Genomic DNA, 21,173 nt, shown 5'->3' with positions numbered 1-21,173 from the left:
TGCACTCCAGTCTGGGGGACAGAGTGAGACTCCAACTCAAAAAAAAAAAAAAAAGCAGATTCTAAATCAGATTACTACTTTAGTTTGAAATTTTTCATGTACACATTATATGATTGGGAAGATGCTTTTTTTTTTTTAAGTTTCTATTTGAAGTTCTTCTATAAAACTGGAGATGATTATAGTGCCTACCTTTATTCATTTCCCTTGCTGAATAAGAAAGCACTACAAACTTATTAGTTTAAAACAACACCCATTTATTACTTTATAGTTTCTATGTGTCAGGAGTCTGGGCATGAGTTAGCTGGGTCCTTTCTTCAGGGTTTCACAAGGATGAAATCATGGGACCAACTGGACTACAATCTCACGTGGGGCAGAAGGACTTCTTCTAAGGTTACTGGTTGTTGCCAGAGTTCTATTCCTTGGGGTTGTAGTCCTGAGATGTTTCTTGTTGCTATTAGCCAGGGGCTGTTCTCAGTCCCTAGAACCTGGCCACCATTCCCGGCCACATGACCTTATCCACGACATGGCACTGTTTCTTTCAGGCCAGTCATAGAATCTCTTTTGCTTTAAATCTCTTTCTTCAGTCTGTTAAAATGACTTGCAAAATGCAATAATTGCAGGAGTGACTATTCTAGCAACTTTGGCATATAATGTAACCTAATAAAGGGAGTGACTTTTCCATCATATTTACAGACTCCACTTATACTCAAAAGAAAGGAATTGTACAGGTTCTATATACCAGGGGATGGGAATCTAAGGGGCCATCTTAGCCTTCTTCCTACCACTACCTTAGGGCAATTATGCGGGTTAAAAAGATCATTTATGTAAAACATAATTAGTATTCACTGTAATTATGATTACTTAAATGCAAAATGTTTGATTGTCATAAAAGTAGTCATCTGAAACTGAAATGGCCTTTGCATGTAAGGAAATTGTAAATAATTCCTAGCTGAATTATATAGACTAAATATATTTTGTTAATAAGTTTTCAACTCAGATTTAAATATTGAAATTAATGTAACACTATTCTGATTCTTTTTTACTTATTATGTGAAATATTCCTTTTCTCTGAAGCTTTTTCTCCTCTCCATTCAGAATTTTTCTTCAATATTTGATATTTTAATTTGTCTAGGCATAGATTTTTAATCATTCTTTTTTTTTTTTTTTTTTTTTAGTTCAGGGGACTGTATCTTAATTATGCCTTAAAGTACTTCTTTCTAAGTGGAGATTTTCAGGGCATATAGAATTGTTATTTCCAAGTCTATAGCTCAGCCTCAGCCTCTTTAATAAACACCAGACTTGCATATCTAGCAACCCTCCTGATATGTCCCCTTGGATATATAATAGCAATTTTAAAAACTATCATGTCCAAAAATCTAGTTCATTATCTTACTCAAAAACCATTGCAAGGTAAATTTATAGAAGACATTCAATATGGGTTGCCACATATTAACTGGTAAAATGACAAGCTGAAATGCATCCAGAAAGGATACACTGTGTCTGACAATTATATCATGTGAAGAATGTTGAATAAATTGGAATTTTACATGGAATAGACTTTTAACTATTTCCATGTTTCTCTAAAGAGTGGAATTAAAGTGAATCACAGTTAATATAGGAAAATATATCACAAGTTAAGACAAAATTTCTAATTAATAGAGGTATTCAAAAGAATTGTTTGCCAGGTTTGATAGTGAACTTTTCACTTCTCAAATGTATGTTTGAGTAGAGGCTTTATTACAACTAGAATATGGTGGAGAAGACACATATGACTTTCTTACTATTCATAATATTTCATTATTCTCTAATTTTATAATCACACCATAGAATTTTACATTTTAAATAGATGAAATAATTTTAATACATGTTAATTATTAGAATGCTTATAATAATTAATATGTATTTGATTTATGAAATTTCTTTTTAGAGTCTTTGAAGGTGCTGTCATTTGCTTACCTTGTTTTAGGTAGGCAGTAGAGTTTCTGGAAAAGTCAGAGCTGATGAAATACAATTTAAGTGCTCTTTGTCTGTAAAAGTGAACTTTTTCAAATTGTTTTGAAAACTAGTAAATTGTATATTATAAATATGTAAGTACCTAGTGAATATGAAATATTACATAAATAAAATATTACAGATATATCTGTATCTTTTGAATTAGGGTAAAAGTGACAATAAATGGAAAGTTTTTTAAACTAGTTTGATCATACAGTAAAGATCTTGACTGAAATAATATTAGTTCTTACTATTATATTTTTATTAAAATAGTTTTTAATAAAATATATTTTATTATAAGTTATAGTATCAACTATGTTTTTACTTTTTAGTCTGACTCCTTTTTCTTTCCTCAAGAATCACTTTAAATGTTTTTGTTTATTCTAATTAATTTATTAATAATTATATAAAACATTTTAATGTAAATTACATGTCAAGCAAGCAGCTGTTATGGCATAAAGACTTCATGTGGGTAAAAGTGGTGATCATAACTGCCTAGTTTAAAGGCAAGGCAAGTATTATTATTCTACTGACAAATTTATTGTTCCCCAAATCCACTGGCTCTAGGATTTTTATGTTAATGAAGATATTTTAGAAATAAATGTCTTTGTTCAGCATTTTTAACAATTTTGTAAATACAATTCCAAGTTTTTTATACTAATTAGAACTTTTTTCTTTTATTCTTTTGGATTATATGTATTGTGAAAGTTTAATTTTTATAGCACCATAAATATTATTAATGGAATTTTAAAAATAAGAAATTTTTTTAATAATATCAGATACTTCCAGAACAGGCAGTTTTAAGTAGGTGGCTATTTGTACAGAGCTAATACAACCTTAGTTTAGCCACTGAGATTTTAATATATTATAATATCATTTTAATATATTATATGATTAATTTATGTACTTTATAAAACTGTTTTACTTTAATGTAAATAACTAATATTAACCAAGTTTTCTTCATTGTCTTCAATAGAGTGTTTTATGTTTTTATGTTTTAGATTTCCCACCTCTTTAGCATTTAATTATCTTTAAGAAATTCTGGTTGTGACTGTGAAATACATGGAAGTGTTATGTGATAAATGTATCAATGATCTAATAATTAAATAGTAAAAATAATTCTTTTGGAATGCAGGGAATCATGTCACTAAATTGATTTGCTTGAGTTTATAATATGAGATTTTATTTTGCTAACACTTATTTTTTATGATTTATAATGCCATATAATTGAATCTTGACAATAAAAAAATGGAAAAAACAAATTACTGCTTTATTTGCAGTGCGAATAACTTCAAAAAGAAAGTATAATGAACTTTAAAGGTACTTTGCATTCTCCCACAATAGTGCTGCTTGTCAACATTTATACATCACAGTTTAAATTAAATTAAATTATATTTACTCTAAATTACCTGTTTCTGATTAAATGGGATTTGGTAGTTCCCTGTTATGTCAATCTGCAAACTAATATCATAATTTAGATTTGAAGTTTTATGAGAATTATGCTAGAATAATTCTTCAATTGTAATTCTAATTTTTATTCTAGACTAGGTGATATCCCTGTACTAATGATGGTTAAGCTATACAGAACATAGCAGAAAAAGAAATGAATCCTAATGCTGATATCTGTAAATGTTTATCACAAATGTATTCATGCTTTGAACATAGGAGGTGAGTCATTTAAGCACAAAATAAGATGGAAAGCTATTGGTTAAGTAGGTATTGAATAAAGAGAATGTTTTATCTTATACATATGGTTTGGATAGTAGTAATAATACATACTGAAAAGATGCCCTTATATAATGTTTTTCAAATTACCACATAAAACATTTACAGTAATTATATTATTACTCATTGTTGTCTTCCAAATTATTATGTTCTCAATACATTTTCAAATATACATTTTTCTTTTTTATAAACTTTCTTTTGTTTTGTCATTAAACCAAGGTTGACATAAGTTCAAAAAACTGATATTGGAAATTGTTAATCAATTTTTTATTTTAAGATGTGATTTTATTTTATTTTAGATTCATGGACTACAAGTGCATGTTTGTTACATGGACATGTTGTATAGTAGTGGGGAATTGGGTCTCAGGTGACCCATTCCCAAGATAGTGAATATTATACCCAATAGGTGATTTCTGAACCTTAACCCTCCTTCCTGCCTCCTCCTAAAAGGAGTCCCCAGTATCTATTATTTCCATCCTTGTGGCCATTTAGTCCCCACATATAAGTGAGAACACGCAATGTTTGATTTAGTTCACTTAGGATGATGTTTTCCAGTTCCATCCATGTTGCTGCAAGAATATGATTTCATTCTTTCTTATGGCTGCATAGTATTCCATTGTGCACATTATCTAATCAATTGTTGGTGGGCACTTAGGTTGGTTCCATGATTTTGCTATTGTGACTAGTACTGTAATGAACATGCAAATACAGATATCTATTTTATACAATGGTTTCTTTTCTTTTCTTTTTTTTTGAGTTGGAGTCTCACTCTGTCGCCCAAGCTGGAGTACAGTGGCATACTCATGGCCACCGTAGCCTTGACCTGCTGGGCTCAGGTGATCCTTTTGCTTCAGCCTTCCTGGTAGATGGAACTACAGGCATGCGCCATGGTGCCTGGCTAATGTTTTATTTATTAATTGTAGAGATAAGGTCTCACCAAGTTGCCTGGGCTGGCTCAAACCCATGGGTTCAGGCAATCCTCTCCCCTTGACCTCCAAAAGTGCTGGGAATGTAGGTGTGAGCCACCATGCCCAACCGTATACAACAGTCAGAATGGCTATTATTTCTTTGCTTATGGTCAGATCCCTAGTAGTAGGATTGCTGGATCAAATGATAATTATATTTTTATTTATTTGAGAAATCTTCATACTGCTTTTCAAAGAGGTTGAACTAGTTTACATTCCCATCAACAGTGTATGAGCCTTCCCTTTTCTCCACAACCATGCCAACATTTGTTGTTCTTATTTAACTTTTTAAATAATAACCATTCTGACTGTTGTAAGATGATATCTTATTGTAGTTTTAATTTGCATTTCTCTGACAATTAGTGATGTTGAACAGTTTTTTCATATGTCTTTGGGCCATTTGTGTGTCTTCTTTTCAGAAGCGTCTGTTCATATTCTTTTCCCACTTTTTGATTTTTTTTTGAGTTGGAGTCTCACTCTGTCGCCCAGACTGGAGTGCAGTGGCTGCTCCTGGCCACCGCAGCCTCGACTTGCTGGGCTCCGGTGATCCTTCCGCCTCAGCCTTCCGGGTAGCCGGAATTACAGGCATGCGCTACCACGCCCGGCTGATTTTTTGATTTATTGTAGAGATGAGTTCTCGCTGCCCAGGAGGGTCTCGAACCCGCGATCTCAGACAATCCACTCACCTCAGCCTCCCAAAGGCGCGGGATTACAGGCTGAGCCATTGAGCCCAGCTCTGATTTTTTTTTTTTTTTTTAATGTTGATTGTTTGAGTTCCTTGTAGATTCTGGATATCAGTTCCTTGTCCGAGGCATAATATGCAAATATTTTTTCCATTCCATAGGTTTTCTGTTTACTCTGCTGATTTTTTTCTTTTGCTGTGCAGAAGCTTTTTATTTTAATTAAGTCCCATTTGTCTATTTTTGTTTTTCTCATATTTGCTTTTGGTGTCATTATAAATTCTTTGCCTAGGCCAGTGTCCAGAATATTGTTTCCCAGGTTTTCTTTTAGGATTTTTATAGTTTGAGGTCTTACATTTAAGTTTATAATCTATCTTAAGTTAATTGTGTATATGGTGAGAGGTAGGTGTCACTTCCATTCTTCTACATATGGCTAGCCAATTTTTCCAGCACCATTATTCAGTAGGGTGTCTTTTCCCCATTGTTTATTTTTGTCAGTTTTATTGAAAATCAGTTGGTTGTAGGTATATGGCTTTATTTGGGGGTTCTCTATTTTATTTCATTGATCTTTCTGTCTATTCTTGTACCACCAGTACCATGCTATTTTAGTTACTATAACCTTGTAGTATAATTTGAATTTAGGCAATATGATGCCTTCACATTAGTTCTTTTTACTTAGGATTGCTTTGGTTATTTGGGCTCTATTTGGGTTTCATATAAACTTAAGGATTTTTTTTACTAATTCTGTGAAAAAAACAATGCTGCTATTTTGTGTTGAATCTGCTATATTGGCTTTATTGTAGTTGTCTGAAACTAAACCCACAATATCTCTGAGATATACCTGTGCTGTTATCTGATTGGACTGCAGTGTTAATGCTATTAGTAGAGAAAGAGACAAGACCAATTTTTGAAGTTTGTTATGTGGTATGGTAATTGGCTAGACTCCAAACTAAAACACAGGAAATTTAAACAAAGATATATTGGAATTTCAGAAATGTATTTCAGTGTTAAAAAGAGTATTTATTTTGTCTGCTAGGGGAAAAGTGAGCAGAGAGCTATTAGATTGAAGGTAGGGAGACCAATGAAGGCATTTATTTGCTGTAACAAAATTTAAACGATTACATTTGGTAATATGTTTGGTAAATAATATTCAAAGTTTTATAATCAGTTAATTTCTGCAACACTTATGCCATATTGACTGGTATGTTTACTCCACATGTTTTACTATAGACATATGTTTTATTCTTTTAAAAATCATCAGGGAGATGCAAATCAAAACCACACTGAGATACCACCTAACTCCAGTCAGAATGGCAATTATCAACAACTCAAAAAATAACAGCTGCTGGAGAGGGTGTGGTGAAAAGGGAACACTTCTACACTGTTGGTGGGAGTGTAAACTAGTGCAACCCCTGTGGAAAGCAGTGTGGCGATTCCTAAAAGCTCTAAAAATTGACCTTCCATATGACCCTGCAATCCCCCTACTGGGAATATACCCTGAAGAACACAAATCACTCTATAAAAAAGATACCTGCACACGTATGTTTATCGCAGCATTGTTCACAATAGCAAGAACCTGGAAACAACCATGCTGCCCATCAAAAGAGGACTGGATTAAAAAAATGTGGTACATATACACGATGGAATACTATGCAGCCATAACAAAGAACAAAATCATGAATTTTGCTGCAACCTGGATGGAACTAGAGTCTATAATACTGAGTGACCTCTCACAAAAACAAAGATCCGAATATCACATGTTCTCACTCATATAATGGACCTTGAACATCCAGTGCAATACTATAAGAAAATGACTGATGGTTCTGGAAACTATGGGGGGGAGGGGGATGGGATTAACAGTAGCAAATAGCTGTCGGGGGATGGGAAAACACTTCTTATCTACAGGGTGCCTGAATGAAACGTCATTGTACACCTAACCCTTAACTGTACCCCACAAAACCATATTAAAAAATACTGATTAATGAAAAAAAAATCATCCATTTTCTATTTAACCATATTTTAAAAAATATTACATTATTGTGAATTACACACAATCAGTAATCAGTGTGTTAATTATATGTAGGAAGTTTATCTGGATTATCATTGTTGATCTTAACCAATAATAGATAATTCAAGATCCAGTTGACTTTTATTTACTTTTTAAAAAGAATAAATAAGAATATGATCTAATAAGATCTTAAGTTACTTGCTTAAAATATATCCCAAATTGTTTTTAAGATCTGAGTAGTAGAAGCGTGATCCAAATAGTAGTTTGAAAGAACCTCTTTTTTTTTTCAGTTTGTTAGATGAATTTGATAAGCTTAGCACGTTCCTTTACATTTTCATTTTTGTTTATATCAAATATCATATCATAGTTTATTATGTATGGCAAGTTGACATTTTGCACAAACACAACAATTTTTTCTCTCACAAATCTGACATTTGTGGTAAATATCAGGCTATTAATCTACTTTTCTATCCAAATGCATTTAATGTGATTTTTCAGAAAATATTAAATTTGAAATATTGATCACTGTTAGTAATTCATGAAAAACATAGCATAGCTTAAATTCAGGTTTTAGATTTTAGACATGTCTTCAATATTCATTTGCAATTAAGTTTGAGTGGACAAAATGCATTATTATCACTGTTACCATGGTTTCAGCTAACTTGTTTTTTTTAACATGTTGTCAATTATTTTGGGGACTCTTAACAGATAAGGAAATGAAAATATTATGACATTTTATCATTATTAGGTCTCTATTTTGATTATTTTTTGAATAATTACTTAATATCTTGAATAAAATCATTACAGAAGAGAAAATTGTAAAGTTGCATTGTTCTTTCACTGGTTAAAGTTTCAAAACTAATTTTAAATGTGACTTGTGTAAGCATGTCATATATTTCATGAGAACGGCTACAAAGCAAAAAGGGAAAATATTAAGTATTCATAAAGAGTCATATTCTAACCATGGCATCAGCCAACAGAAATCTTTCTAATTATATTAGTATAGATTGTACAGTCATAAATATTCCATATCCTGAGGCAATACACTATTACACAAACTACACATTTAGGATATTGTTGCTGTTATTGATATTTCTCTCACTGTTTTCTGAATGCTGTTGGCTAAATCACTATTTTAAGACAATTTTATTTTTTACAGATTATAAAATGTTTCATGTTGGTCAAGGACTTCCATCAGTACTTTACGTAATGTTCAAGCATTACATACTAACGTTTCATGTAATTATGCTAAAAGATTTTATTGAATTCACTTTCTAAAATAAATTCCTAGAAACCAACATAGTTAAAAATGTTTATTGCTGAAATTAAGAAACCGAGGTAAGAATACATATTATGAAACCATTTCTGATATCTTGACTTCAGAATATTGTATTTACATTTTAGCTAAAATTGTATATGTTAGATCTTATAATAACATTTTCTGTGATTAAAAACAAAGTAAAAACATATTTTTACATAGTAATACATATTTTTATAGCTTCTGTACTCTATAATAAATGTCTTTTTATAGGAATAATCATCAATATTTTATATTCTGAAGTTGGAAGGTACTTATAGTTTGTATTAGTTACTCATTTATATAATAAATTCTAATAAATAAAAATTATTTTTAATGTTTCTCATAATTACATCTGTATTTTTTCCTTTAGTAGCTCTCAATAAATATATGAAATGCTAACAATACTCTTGTGCTAAATTTTGCTATGGGATTGACTTTTTTATTCAGAAAGTTTTAATTAAATGCTTTTTATATACTGTGTACCAAATACTGTTTTAGGTATTGGAAGAGTGTCATGAACAACATGAACAAGGTCACTGTTCTCGATGAACTTACAGTGTAGTGAGGAAAAGACATTTTAACTAATGATCAACCAATAAAATAGAATGATTTTATATTGTGGTTTGAAAAATATAGTTTCATACAGTACAATAGAGTAAGGGGGAGTTCAGCTAATTTGTATGGGTGCGTTTAAGAAGTGTGATATTTAAAATGAAACTCAAATGATAAGGATCCAGCTATGTGCCCAATATCTCTTAGAATGTATATCCCTTTGCCTGGGATTGCTGTATGTTATTCTAGATAGAGAAAAACTGAGAGCATACACTTGAACCTATTGCTATGTTTCATTTCTTTCTGCTCCATAGGCCTATTTTATTTTCTTTGTGATCTCAGCATTTTTACATATTTCCAGCCGCTAAGGAATTATTTTAGTCCTACCCCCGAGTATAATAGAACATAGGTTATTTTTATGTTGTTGTTTTTCCATAGATCGTATCAATTTCCACACAAATTATTTATTTATTATCAGTTATTGTCTGCCCTCATCCACTAAGAATTTTTTTCACTGAGGATTGTGTTTTTCACTGATATATTCAAGAGCATGGCACAATGCCTAGAAGATAATAGTACTTAGTGAAATATTTGATAAGAAATCCTGAAAGATAATCTGGTTAATTTAGTATCTGCTTGGCATTGCTCACCAATTTTGCCAAATCATCCTTGGATCTGCCTTCCATTTCCAGAATCAATTCAGTTTTATTTTTAAAGTTTAGCCTACCAATGGACCGAGACAGTGTTTTTCATAGTTTATCTCCTACGGAATTTTCTACAGAAAGCCTCAGGCGGAGAAATATTTTGAAAGATTTGTACAACAAATTGTAGTGCTGACTCTTCTGTTGAATAACCAAAATGGACTGCTGTTCAACCTGAGGCTGTAGCACCCAGATGATACATAAAATACAAACATGGCTTGTACTGAGTCTACAAAAAAGGACAATTCTGGCAACATTAATTGACAGTTTATTCCCTTAAGTGCCAAAACACAAACAGGTAGGGTTAAACCAAATGGGTTGTACATGATACCAGTGTCTAGGTGGGAGAAAAAAGAGAATCAACAGGGAGACCCAAAAGGTATTCACTGGAAGCAGGCCAATGTGAAGATGGGAGGTGAAAACAGAAGTAATGTGCCTCAGTTTAAGTTAACAAACTAGTTACTCTGGATGTCCCCTGCTTAAGTTTTTAAGGCAGTTTTTATTTCAGATGCTGTTTTTGACAGAGACCCTTTTCATCATTATAATCCCATTATTCTAACTCCTTATTGTGAAAGATAGGAGGGTATTATCTGTAACAAAAGTTGGTCAAGGATTTCTATCAGTACTTTACATAATGTTCAAGCATTACATACAACTTAATTTGTGAAGAACTGCAACTGTCATTTTTTTAAAAAATGACAGTTAAAAAAAAATGTTGATTTTGGGGAAGTTCAAGTCTCATCGTTCCCTAGTAGTGGTATTTTAGCTTATTGCTCTAAAGTCAAACTGGAATCAAAATAGCATCTTTATTTCTGATGAAAAATTTGTAATTTGTCATTATTATTTTGTTATTAATAGGCACAAATGGTAACATAATTAATTCAAGATTTAGAATGTTTCAATGCTTTACTTCATGACTGTAACTAGAAGTAGTCGTCAACTTCCCTCATGTACTTTATTTATTCAGATATTCTTTGGGCAAATGTAAGAAATTATGGATATTTTTATGTTTCCATGCTTTGCTTACTTGCCTCAAACTATGATTTTTGTTCTAAGGTACTTGGTTTTGGGGGCCCACAAACAACAGGTAAACCATAACAAAATTTTGCAGTACCAGGTTGAATCATGTGCCTTGCCAAAGTGTAACCCTGTTGGTTATTCCCACTACTTATGCATCAGTGAACTTAAAGGAATGTCAAATCCTCTATATGTTAAAGGATGATAAATATTTGAGAGTGATAATATTAAGTTAAATTGGCAGTGTACAAAGGAATTAGCAGCAAGGCCCATATTTAAATGTCAAATAATGTTCAATAGGTTTTTTTCCCTAAAAATGTGTCCCTTAAGATTTCCTGGCTGTATTCCTTTTCCCACTTCAGTTGGACCTTTCTTTTGTCTGTATTTACCTTGTCCTGCTTAATTTTTATTTTCACTTTTAGCAGTTTCTTCTAATTAGGGGGCCTGTCCTGGAATGGAGATTTGACTGGTTGCTTTTGAAAATTCACTTTATATCTTTAGTGACCCAAATTGTTCCAGTCCCTTTTAGAACTGCCCAAGAACCCCTTCTACTCACCTACTCTTGGACTGAGGCACATTACTTCTGTTTTCACCTCCCATCTTCAAATTGGCCTGGTTCCAGTGAATACCTTTTGGGTTTTCCTGTTGATTATCTTTTTTCTCTCACCTAGACACTGGTACCATGTACAATCCGTTTGGTGTATCCATACCTGTTTGTGTTTTGGCACTTAAAGGAATAGACTATCAATTAGTTTTGCCACAATTGTCCTTTTTTTCAGTTTTTCAATCTACTTGCCGTACTCTTTTTTATTACTAGAAGTCAAGCATACCAAAAACTATGTTGCCACTCCCACTGCCCACCCAGAACTCTTCCCTAGGGGTTGCATTTCTTAATTTCCAAGTAGTTAATCTTGTTTTGGTCATATTTGAAATTATAGTTTTAATTTCATTTCATTTAAATCTGATAATATAGCCTACTCTTTAGATTTTTAATTATTTCTAGGCACAGCGTACATTGTCTACTTTAAAAAATATTATATGCATTAAAGAAAATATTTTAAAAATTTTCTATGTTTCTGATTATTTCTACTCTGTATTTTGTAACAGACTTCTTTTGAAAATTCAGTCTGTAGTTTGTCTCTACTTTCTCATGTTGCATATTCTCCTTATGTTATTCTGTTTATAAATCATCCAATACTTTCTTTTTGGAACATTTATTTTCCAATTGTGACAATCTTGGCACAACACACCTAATTTTCCACTTCTTTTTTTTTTTTTTTTTTTAAGTTCTAATAACATGGTGACCCTGAACCTTCCCTTATGGTTCTAAATGACATTTATGTTCTTTTGACTTCCAGATTTGTAAAGGCAACCTTTCCACTGAACTTCAATCTAGTACTTAATATCTATTTCTGAATGTTTAATAGGTGTTTCATTTTTAACATTTTCTAATCATGTTTTTCTTTTTCTTTTTTTCACTGATCCACATGGTCTTTCTCTACATTTCTTCTCAGGAAGTAGAAATGTCATCTTTCCAGTTGCTTGTGCGAGAGAAAACCTAAATAGTGATGCTTGATTCCTCTCTTTCATTCACCTGTCATGTCCACTCCTTCAGCAAGTCTTCTCACATTAAATAATATCTCCAACTACTTACTTTTGTCTTAATTACTACTACTTTTGTGCAGTTAGTATAACCTCATGACTAGAAAATTTCAATATCCTCCTCTCTTTTACTCCAGTTTTCCCCAACCATCTCTTTCTCACCTGTAAGCCGGGATGAATTTTTTTCTCTTGACAGTTACATCATGTCACTTCATAGTTCAAAACATTTCATGGGTTCCCACTGATCTTATAATATGTTCCAAACTCTTTATTATTTCCAAGGAGCTAGATGCCTTGATTTCTACTTGATATTCTGAATATATTTTCAACTATTCTGTTTCTTTCTCAAAATACTACAGCTCTTGTGACAGTCCTTAAACATGTCTAGCCCAAGCATCATCTTTATATTTGAGAAACCTTGAGCAACATATTGTTATTTGGTTTTTAATTGCTTCTTATTTGGATATCAGCTCGTATATCACTTCCTTAGTGAAACCAGCTCTCGACTCAAATTAGCTGTAGATCCTTATACTTCATATTATTTTTGTTCCCTCAAAGCACTTATCGCTGCCAAAAATTATAAAATCAATTTTTGAGTTTACCTGGTTATTTTCTCTCACTTGCTATTTGAAAGCAAACTCCAAGAGGATAGAAACTTTATCTTATTTACAATGATGTCTCAAGCACCTATACCAGAGCTTGCTTATTCAATATTTCTTTGAACATTTTTTTATGGTTTAAATGATTGAATAGATTAATTTTGTGTCTCATTGATCAGATAAGTTCTGAAAGTGACATGCCTATTAATAACTTCTTTAATAATGTTACCATTATCAAATTTCCTAGTATGTCCAGGCATTGTATTTTTACTTATTTAAACTGTGTTTTGGTGCATATAGTTTTATTATTGTTACATCTTCTTTGTCCCTATGTTTTATCTGACCAGGTTTTGACTTTGAGTTTCACTTATTTATTAATATAAACCAGTAGGCATTTTTGTTGTTGTTGGGGTTTTTTACATGCCTTTTATATCTATTTACAATATTTTATTTTTTGGATAAAAATGTGTCATTGTTCTAGATGTGTTTTCTGTTAAAAACATAAAGCTGAATTATACCTTGTAATCTACTGTGAATTTCTCTTTCTTTCAATGGGTATTCAGTCTGTTCACATTAAGTGCAATTGCTTATGTATTTTATCTTAATTGTTTAATTTTATGTTATATTTATTTTTTATTTTATTTGTTATTTCATTAGTTCTCTTGTTTATATATTTGCTAATTTATTCAAGCCTTTGTTCAAGCTTTGTTCAGTCCTTTTTTATTTAGCTATTTATCATCACTGTCTAAGATTTACTTTCTATTACAATTTGTCTTACTCAAACTAATTTTCTTTATTATGATTTCAAAATAATTATTTTTGAAGATTTTCCTGTTAGTTCTTAATTGCTGTATCCAAAGTTCTCTTACCATTGACTTAAGTTCTTGTTGACAATTTGCTTTGATAAGCTTCATTTCTACCACACTTTTATGAACAATCTGTTGGGAGAAAATTTATTTTTTTCCACCTTAAAGATATTTTTTTCTTTAGCCATTTAGGATACGTTCACATTTAACCAATCTCTTGTACCAATTAATAATCTCTCTTCAGTTTCTGTATAAGTGCTTTATAATTCAATTGCTTAGAAGCCTGTTGAAAATGAATGTTACAATAATTAAGCTTCACGTATATGTCGAAAATAATCATTTTTTTCTCAACTTAATGTAATTCTTTATATTATATAAGAAATACTAATATTTCTTAATTTAGAATGCTGTTTAAATTTCTTAATGTTCTTTTCTTTCACTGAAAGTTGGGACAATTTAAGGCTCATTTTCTTTGTTTTTCTTCATTCAGTGATTATAGTCCATTGACACTTACCAATGTCTGCAATTAGTTGTTTTTTAAATATTTTTTCTATTTTTGTAGTTGTTTAAAGTAGGAGAAAAAACTCATTTTTGTTAGACCATTTTGACTGAAGTAGAAATTCTATTATATGTTTTGGAAAGATTTTCATAAAATATTATTAAAAGAAAAAGAGATTTCAATATTTTAATGGTTTAACTTCAGCAATGTGGGAATCCTCATTTGTGTCGATATCTCATTTATTCATGATACAAAGTTTAACAATATTTATGATATTATAACTATTGTATGCCAGGTATCATGGTACACATTAAATTTCTATTAATTCAGTTACATTTTTTCCTAACATTATGAAGAAGATGCTTTTATCATTACCATTCACATATGGGAAAACTGAGAAACAAGTAGACTAGTTTTCCAAAGTGTACAGGGCAAATGAAAAACCACATTTTTGAATAAGTTATTCTCTGTTCAAATGCTACATTATTGACTAATGCAGTATGAAATACTTCCTCAAGAAAGGTGTAGCAGTATAATCTCTATTATGTTAACATAAGTTAATAATAAATTTAACTTATTGACTAGATTTGCCTTTTAAAATTTATTTCTTATTAAACTTTTAAAATAATGTAACATTTTTATCCTTTGATGTATAACAAATTATATGTATGTATGCATACAGCTTCCCTGGAGGAGGCTATATAGTGAAAACAAATCTCCAGTTCACTTCAGAGTTGATATTTATTTTCTTGGTTTACAAACAATTATCAATTATATTAATTGAAAATGTGATGATTACTAGATGAAGAAACTCATTTGCATGTTTTAGTTAGGCACATTTAATCTTTCCTAGATATATTTTTGAAGTAATTTTAGGTAGTTTTTTTTTTTAAACATTTAATGTCATAGTCTATACAAAGGCCATCATTACTAGTTGAATATATTAGGTACTATAAATGAGGTTTTAATTCCATCATATATTTGATTTGTGATATGGTGATCCAAATGTTTCGATAATTTAGAAATATTAAATTTCCAAATGCCATGAAACATCAACACAGGTTTTAGAGAAGAATATACTTTCAGTAAGTTTCAAACTTTTTTTATTTTGATTTTTCAGATTGCATTCTCACAACACAATACAATCATGGATCTTGTGCAGTTTTTTGTCACCTTCTTCAGGTAATTTACTTGCTGACTTTGAACTTGTTACGCCTATATATTCTGATATATGTCCTCTCATTCGCTTAGATAGTTGATAATTATTTAACTTAAAATATCATATCACATGTCTTGAATAGTTTTATATACTTAAATATATACCACAGAGCAGAGGAAACATAGCTGAAATATACTTGTGCAAGATTATTTTACTGTTACACTATTTAATAACTGATATATTCAGTGTAAAGAGGATAACTTTGTATCCCCATTACAGAAATAATTAAAACCTGCTTTAATTAATGAAATTAACGGTGCACTCACTACATGCAATGTTATATCTACTGTAGTTAAATCAATAAAACTATTTCTTAGGTAATTATTATATGTACTTAGCACTTGCTAAAGTTAGTGGTGAGAAAAGTATGTATTTTTGTCCTTAAGGAACTTACAATCTGAATGTAATATATATGACTTTGAATATAGCATCACTTATTAGATCATTAATTATGTGACATACTAATAATAGGTCCATTAAAAAGGGCTCCATAATTAAACAACTTTGGAAAATGTGTATACTAAAGTTAAATGGGGTTCTTTTGGTTGGTTTTCAACTGACATTGCAAGTTTTTTTTTTTTTTTCAACGTACTAATTTGCAATGTGTCTTTCTAGAAAAGAGAGAGTATATTCTATAGCATTTCTCAAACATGAACTCTTTTCGGGGAACATTTATTTCCATTTCCACGGTATGTAGTAAATTTAAAAAAACGCTGGATTAGGAGAAAAGACTGAGTTTCAATAATAGAATATCTGTGTTGTAGGATTTTAGATTCCCTGAATTGAAAGAGGTGGTATTTCTGTTAAAAATCTGTGATGGATATTTGCAGCTTATGCTGATCCTTGGAGTGCTTTTGTGCAAATTAGACAAATGTGACTTCTTCTGGCAGACATAGCTCCACATCATGGCATACAAGTTTGAAAACAATGTAGTGTGAGTTTTGACTAACACTCACCAACTTGACTGGGCTGACTTGTATAGTAAAGATTTGTACAACTCAATCCTTGATACAGATGACATGTCAGGCATTTTCATAAACACCAAGTAACCATTATCCTGTTGGTTGTCTTGTCCAGAAATCTATGTAATTCCTAATACTTTTTTCAGAGGAGTCTGCAAACATTTTCTGTTTAGTGCTAGATAGTAATTATTTCAAAAATTTTGGGCTATTTGGTCGCTGTTGCATCAATGTAACTCTGCAGCTATTGTGCTAAAGCAGACAGAGCCAATATGGAAACAAATGGGAGTGACTGAGTTCCAATAAAACTTTATTATGAAAACATCTGGTGGGCTGAATTTGGCCTGTGGACATAATTTGCCCAACCTCTGATCTAGTTTATATCTAAAATGGCTTTAATGACAGGAAACTCACTAGCGCCTAAGATGGCATTTTCTATCATCAGATAACTAATTGTTCTTTATAATTGAGCTGAAATCTGTCTCCCTATTATATCTCTCCTAATTCATCCATATGGGCCCATACATAACAATTCCAATCTCTCATCTCCATTTACAGCCCTTCAGATTGTTAAACCCTTTTTCTAATTTACACATTCCTTGTTTATCTACTTCTCTTGACAAAACCTTTTCCATATTGGTCAGTTTACTCTGAAGACAATCATGTTTACTGAAGCTTCTTAAAAATTATAATTTTGATTATTAAATGTTATAAACATATTTATTACTAATATGGGTAGAGTATACTTTATACTTTAAATTTGTTGCTTAAAAATGAAGTTTAAGGCAACATCTTAAATATATTTGGTGTTTTATAACTTGTTCTTCAAAATATAAGTGAATTTTAAGATTATTAACAAAGATATAACATGTTTTTAGAAAATAATAGAAGTTACAATTGACTTAGTAATATTGAATGTATTAAAAATACTATGCAGAACAATTTGGGTAAAAATTTGCTGAAAAGTTTGGTTATGTATAATAATTTACAAAGTATAATATATACGTAAATTATTTAAATGTTGAGTGTTTTAAGCTTTTGAGTTTGTGTTCATATTTAAATTCAGCAGCTCTATTATTTAGTGAAAGAAAACTAGTATTAATATGTACCATGTCTTAGAGATCATCCTATTTATTAGGCTGTCGTCATGGACAAAGTGAAATAAAATATTCTAATCATTGCATGAGATAAAATATATTTGATGGGTTTTTTGTCATTTAAATTTTTTCCAGTAGTGAAATGTAAATTAGATCATTTAAAAATTATCTCATTGTTAAGAATAACATGAACAGAATATTTTTAAGTTTATTAATTATCAATTTTTATAAGGCCACTGCTTAATTTTAAGAGATTTTTAAGCAAGTTACCCTTTATTGATACCCTTCAATTAGGCCGTAATTGCTGCTATTGCTGTTTATAATCCAGTTGTCTGAGTAGCAGAGGTGAATGTTGCAATTTTTCAATTTAGCCATAATTCTATGAGGGAGCAGGTCTCAAATGCTGTGTCAGTTTTTTATCTTTACATTGTGCACATGGTAAACATAATTGGGTCACTATTAAGGAGATCATTTTTAAACAGAGCCTGGCTCTGATCTTAATATTTTCTGCCATCTTAAGCATGTCATTATCTCTGTTTGTGGTGCTATAGAAGAATATATGAGGCTGGGTAATTTATTTTATTCGAGATTTATTTATAAAGAGATTTATTTGGCTCATTTTCTGCAGACTGTCTAAGAAGCATGGCACTAGCCTCTATACCTAGAGAGGGTTCTCAAGCTGCTTCCACTTATGGCAAAAGAAGGGGATCTGGGATGTGGAAGGATCACATGGGGAGAGAAGAAGCAAGAGAGAGGAAGGAGGTCATAGACACTTTTAAACAGCCAGCTCTGGGACCTAGCAGGGTGAGAACTCACTCATTACCTTAGGACAGCACTGTGACATCCTTGCAGGATCTACCCCCATGATCCAAACACCTCCCATTAGAATCTACCTCTAGCATCAGGAATCAAATTTCAGCATGAGGTTTGGAGGGTCAGATATTCAAATGATAGCATTCTACTTCTGGCACCCAAAACTCATGTGCTTCTCACTTACAAAATACAATAATTTCTTGCCTGAGCCCACGGATTCAAGACCCGCCTGGGCAGCGAGACCTCATCTCTACAATAAATCAAAAAATCAGCCGGGCATGGTAGCGCATGCCTGTAATTCCGGCTACTTGGAAGGCTGAGGGGGAAGGATCGCCGGAGCCCAGCAAGTCAGGGCTGCGGTGGCCGGGAGCGGCCACTGCACTCCAGTCTGGGCGACAGAGTGAGACTCCAACTCAAAAAAACAAAACAAAACACAATACAATCATTCCATCCCAATTCTTCCTAAAAGTTTTAACCTGCTCCAGCATCAGCTCAAAAATCCATAGTCCAAAGTCTCATCTGAGATTCAAGGCAGGTACCCTTGAGCTTGTAAAATCAAAATCAAGTTATTTACTTCCAAGATACAATGGTGGAACAGACACTGAGTAAACACTCTTGTTCTCAAAGTGAGATATTGGCCAAAAGAAAGGGACCAGGGCCCATGCAACTGTGAAACCCAGCAGGGAAGACATTATACCTTTCAGTTTCAAAATGGTCTCCCTTGACTTTATGTCCTGTATGCCCAATAGTGTGAGGGGTGAGTTCCCATGGCACTGGACTACCTTGCCCCCTTGGCTTTGCCAAGCACAGCCCACATGGCTGCTCTCCCATGTTGGAGTCTGGTGCCTGCAGCTTTTCCAGGCTGAGGTTGCATGTTGTTGGTGGCTCGATAGTTCTGGGGGTCTCTGCAGTGACCTTGCTCACACAGTCCCACTAGGCAGTGCCCTGGAGGGGATTCTCTTCAGAGGTTTCAACCCCATGTTTCCTCTCAGCTTGGTATCAGTAGAATCTATCTGCTGGGGCTTCACCCTTGTGGTATCACCCTTGAGATAGAAAGCCTCAAGGCCTCAACGATTGCCTTCAGGGTCTTTTTCCCATTGTTTTGACTATCAGTACCTGGCCCCTTTTATCCATGTTAATCTCCAGCAAGGGCTTGCTCCTCAACACTCTTGGATTCCTCTCCCGAAACCACTCTTTCCTTCTCTAGCCCATGATCAGGCTGAGAATATTTCAAATATTTATGCCCTGCTTCCCTTGTAATTATAAATACCAACTTAGATCATTCTTTTGCTCCTCTATCTGATCACAAGCTGTTAAAAGCAGCCATGCCACTTTTCAAATGACTTTCTGCTTAGAAATTTCTTCCACCACGTACCCTTGGTTCTCACTCTTAAGTTTGGCTTTCCACTCTTAAGTTTGCATGGACACAATGCAGCCAAGTTCTTTGCTATGGCATAACAAGGGTGACTTTTGCCCCATTTCCCAATAAGTCCCTCATTTCTTTCTGAAATCTCCTCATCATGGCCGTTACTGTCTGTATTTCTATCAGCACTTTAGTTACAACCACTTAACCAGTGTCTAAGAAGTTCCAAGCATTCCCTCATCCTCCTGTCTTCTGAGCCCTCTAAACTCTTCCAACCTCAGCCCTTTACCCAGCAGGTCCAAAGCCACTTCCATGTTTTCAAGTATTTTTATAGCAAGCTCCCACTTCTTGGCACTTATTTTATGTTTCAGTCCATATGTGTTGCTATAAAGGAACACCTGAGGCTGAGTCATTTATGAAGAAAAGTGGTTTATTTGGCTCACAGTTCTGGAAGCTGTGCAAGAAGTATGAGGCCAGCATCTCCCGGTAAGAGCCTCAACCTGCTTCCACTCATTGTGGAAGAGGAAGGGGACCTGGCATGTACAGAGATCAAATGGTGAGACCGCTGTCCAAGAAGTGAGAGAAAGAAGCGGGGTATCAGGTATCAGACTCTTTTTTTTTTTTTTTTTTTGAGTTGGAGTCCAACTCCATCGCCCAGGCTTTTATGCAGTAGCACGCTCACAGCCATCCCAGCGCCGACCTGCTGGGCTCCAGCAATCCACCTCAGCCTTCCAAGTAGCAGGAACTACAGGCACGCATCAGACTCTGCAATGATCAGCTCTCAAGGGTACTAATATAGCACAAACACTTGATACTGAGAGGACGGTACAAAGCCATTATGAGGGATCTGCCCTCATGACCTAAATAAACACCTTTCATCAGGTCCTCATGCAACATTGTTGATAAAATTTCACCTTGAGGTTTGAAGGGTCAAGTATCCAAACTGTGGTAGTCGCCTAGCTTCTCTAAATCTCAACCCTTTCATATTTTGAATTTGTGTGTGTGTGTGTGTGAATCAGTGTGTGAAATAGTATAGTGAATGATTAGGAAACTGAAATGAGTCGGGCTCGGTGGCTCAGCCTGTAATCCTGCGCCTTTGGGAGGCTGAGGTGAGTGGATTGCCTGAGCCCGCCGGTTCGAGACCCGCCTGGGCAGCGAGACCTCATCTCTACAATATATCCAAAAATCAGCCGGGCGTGGTAGCGCATGCCTGTAATTCCGGCTACTCAGAAGGCTGAGGTGTAAGGATTGCCGGAGCCCAGCAGGTCGAGGCTGC

The 21,173-nt window shown here is 33.1% G+C and overlaps 1 protein-coding gene across 1 annotated transcript in view; it reads left to right on the top strand.

Annotated features, from left to right (window-relative positions):
• The window catches only part of LOC103272371 (attractin-like protein 1), a gene marked incomplete at both ends in the record, with an annotated part of 122,268 nt that overhangs the window by 70,561 nt on the left and 30,534 nt on the right, over positions 1-21,173 (top strand). The window contains one exon of the mRNA XM_021718500.1: positions 15,567-15,628. Coding sequence (XP_021574175.1) covers positions 15,567-15,628 — 62 coding nt within the window. The remainder of the gene's footprint in view (positions 1-15,566; positions 15,629-21,173) is intronic.

This window comes from Carlito syrichta, unplaced genomic scaffold, assembly GCF_000164805.1.
Source record: "Carlito syrichta isolate Samal-C Ts95f unplaced genomic scaffold, Tarsius_syrichta-2.0.1 Scaffold312293, whole genome shotgun sequence".
NCBI classification, from domain to species: domain Eukaryota; kingdom Metazoa; phylum Chordata; class Mammalia; order Primates; family Tarsiidae; genus Carlito; species Carlito syrichta.
The sequence above is the reverse complement of the archived record's forward strand: the minus strand, read 5'-3'. Positions and strand labels throughout refer to the sequence as shown.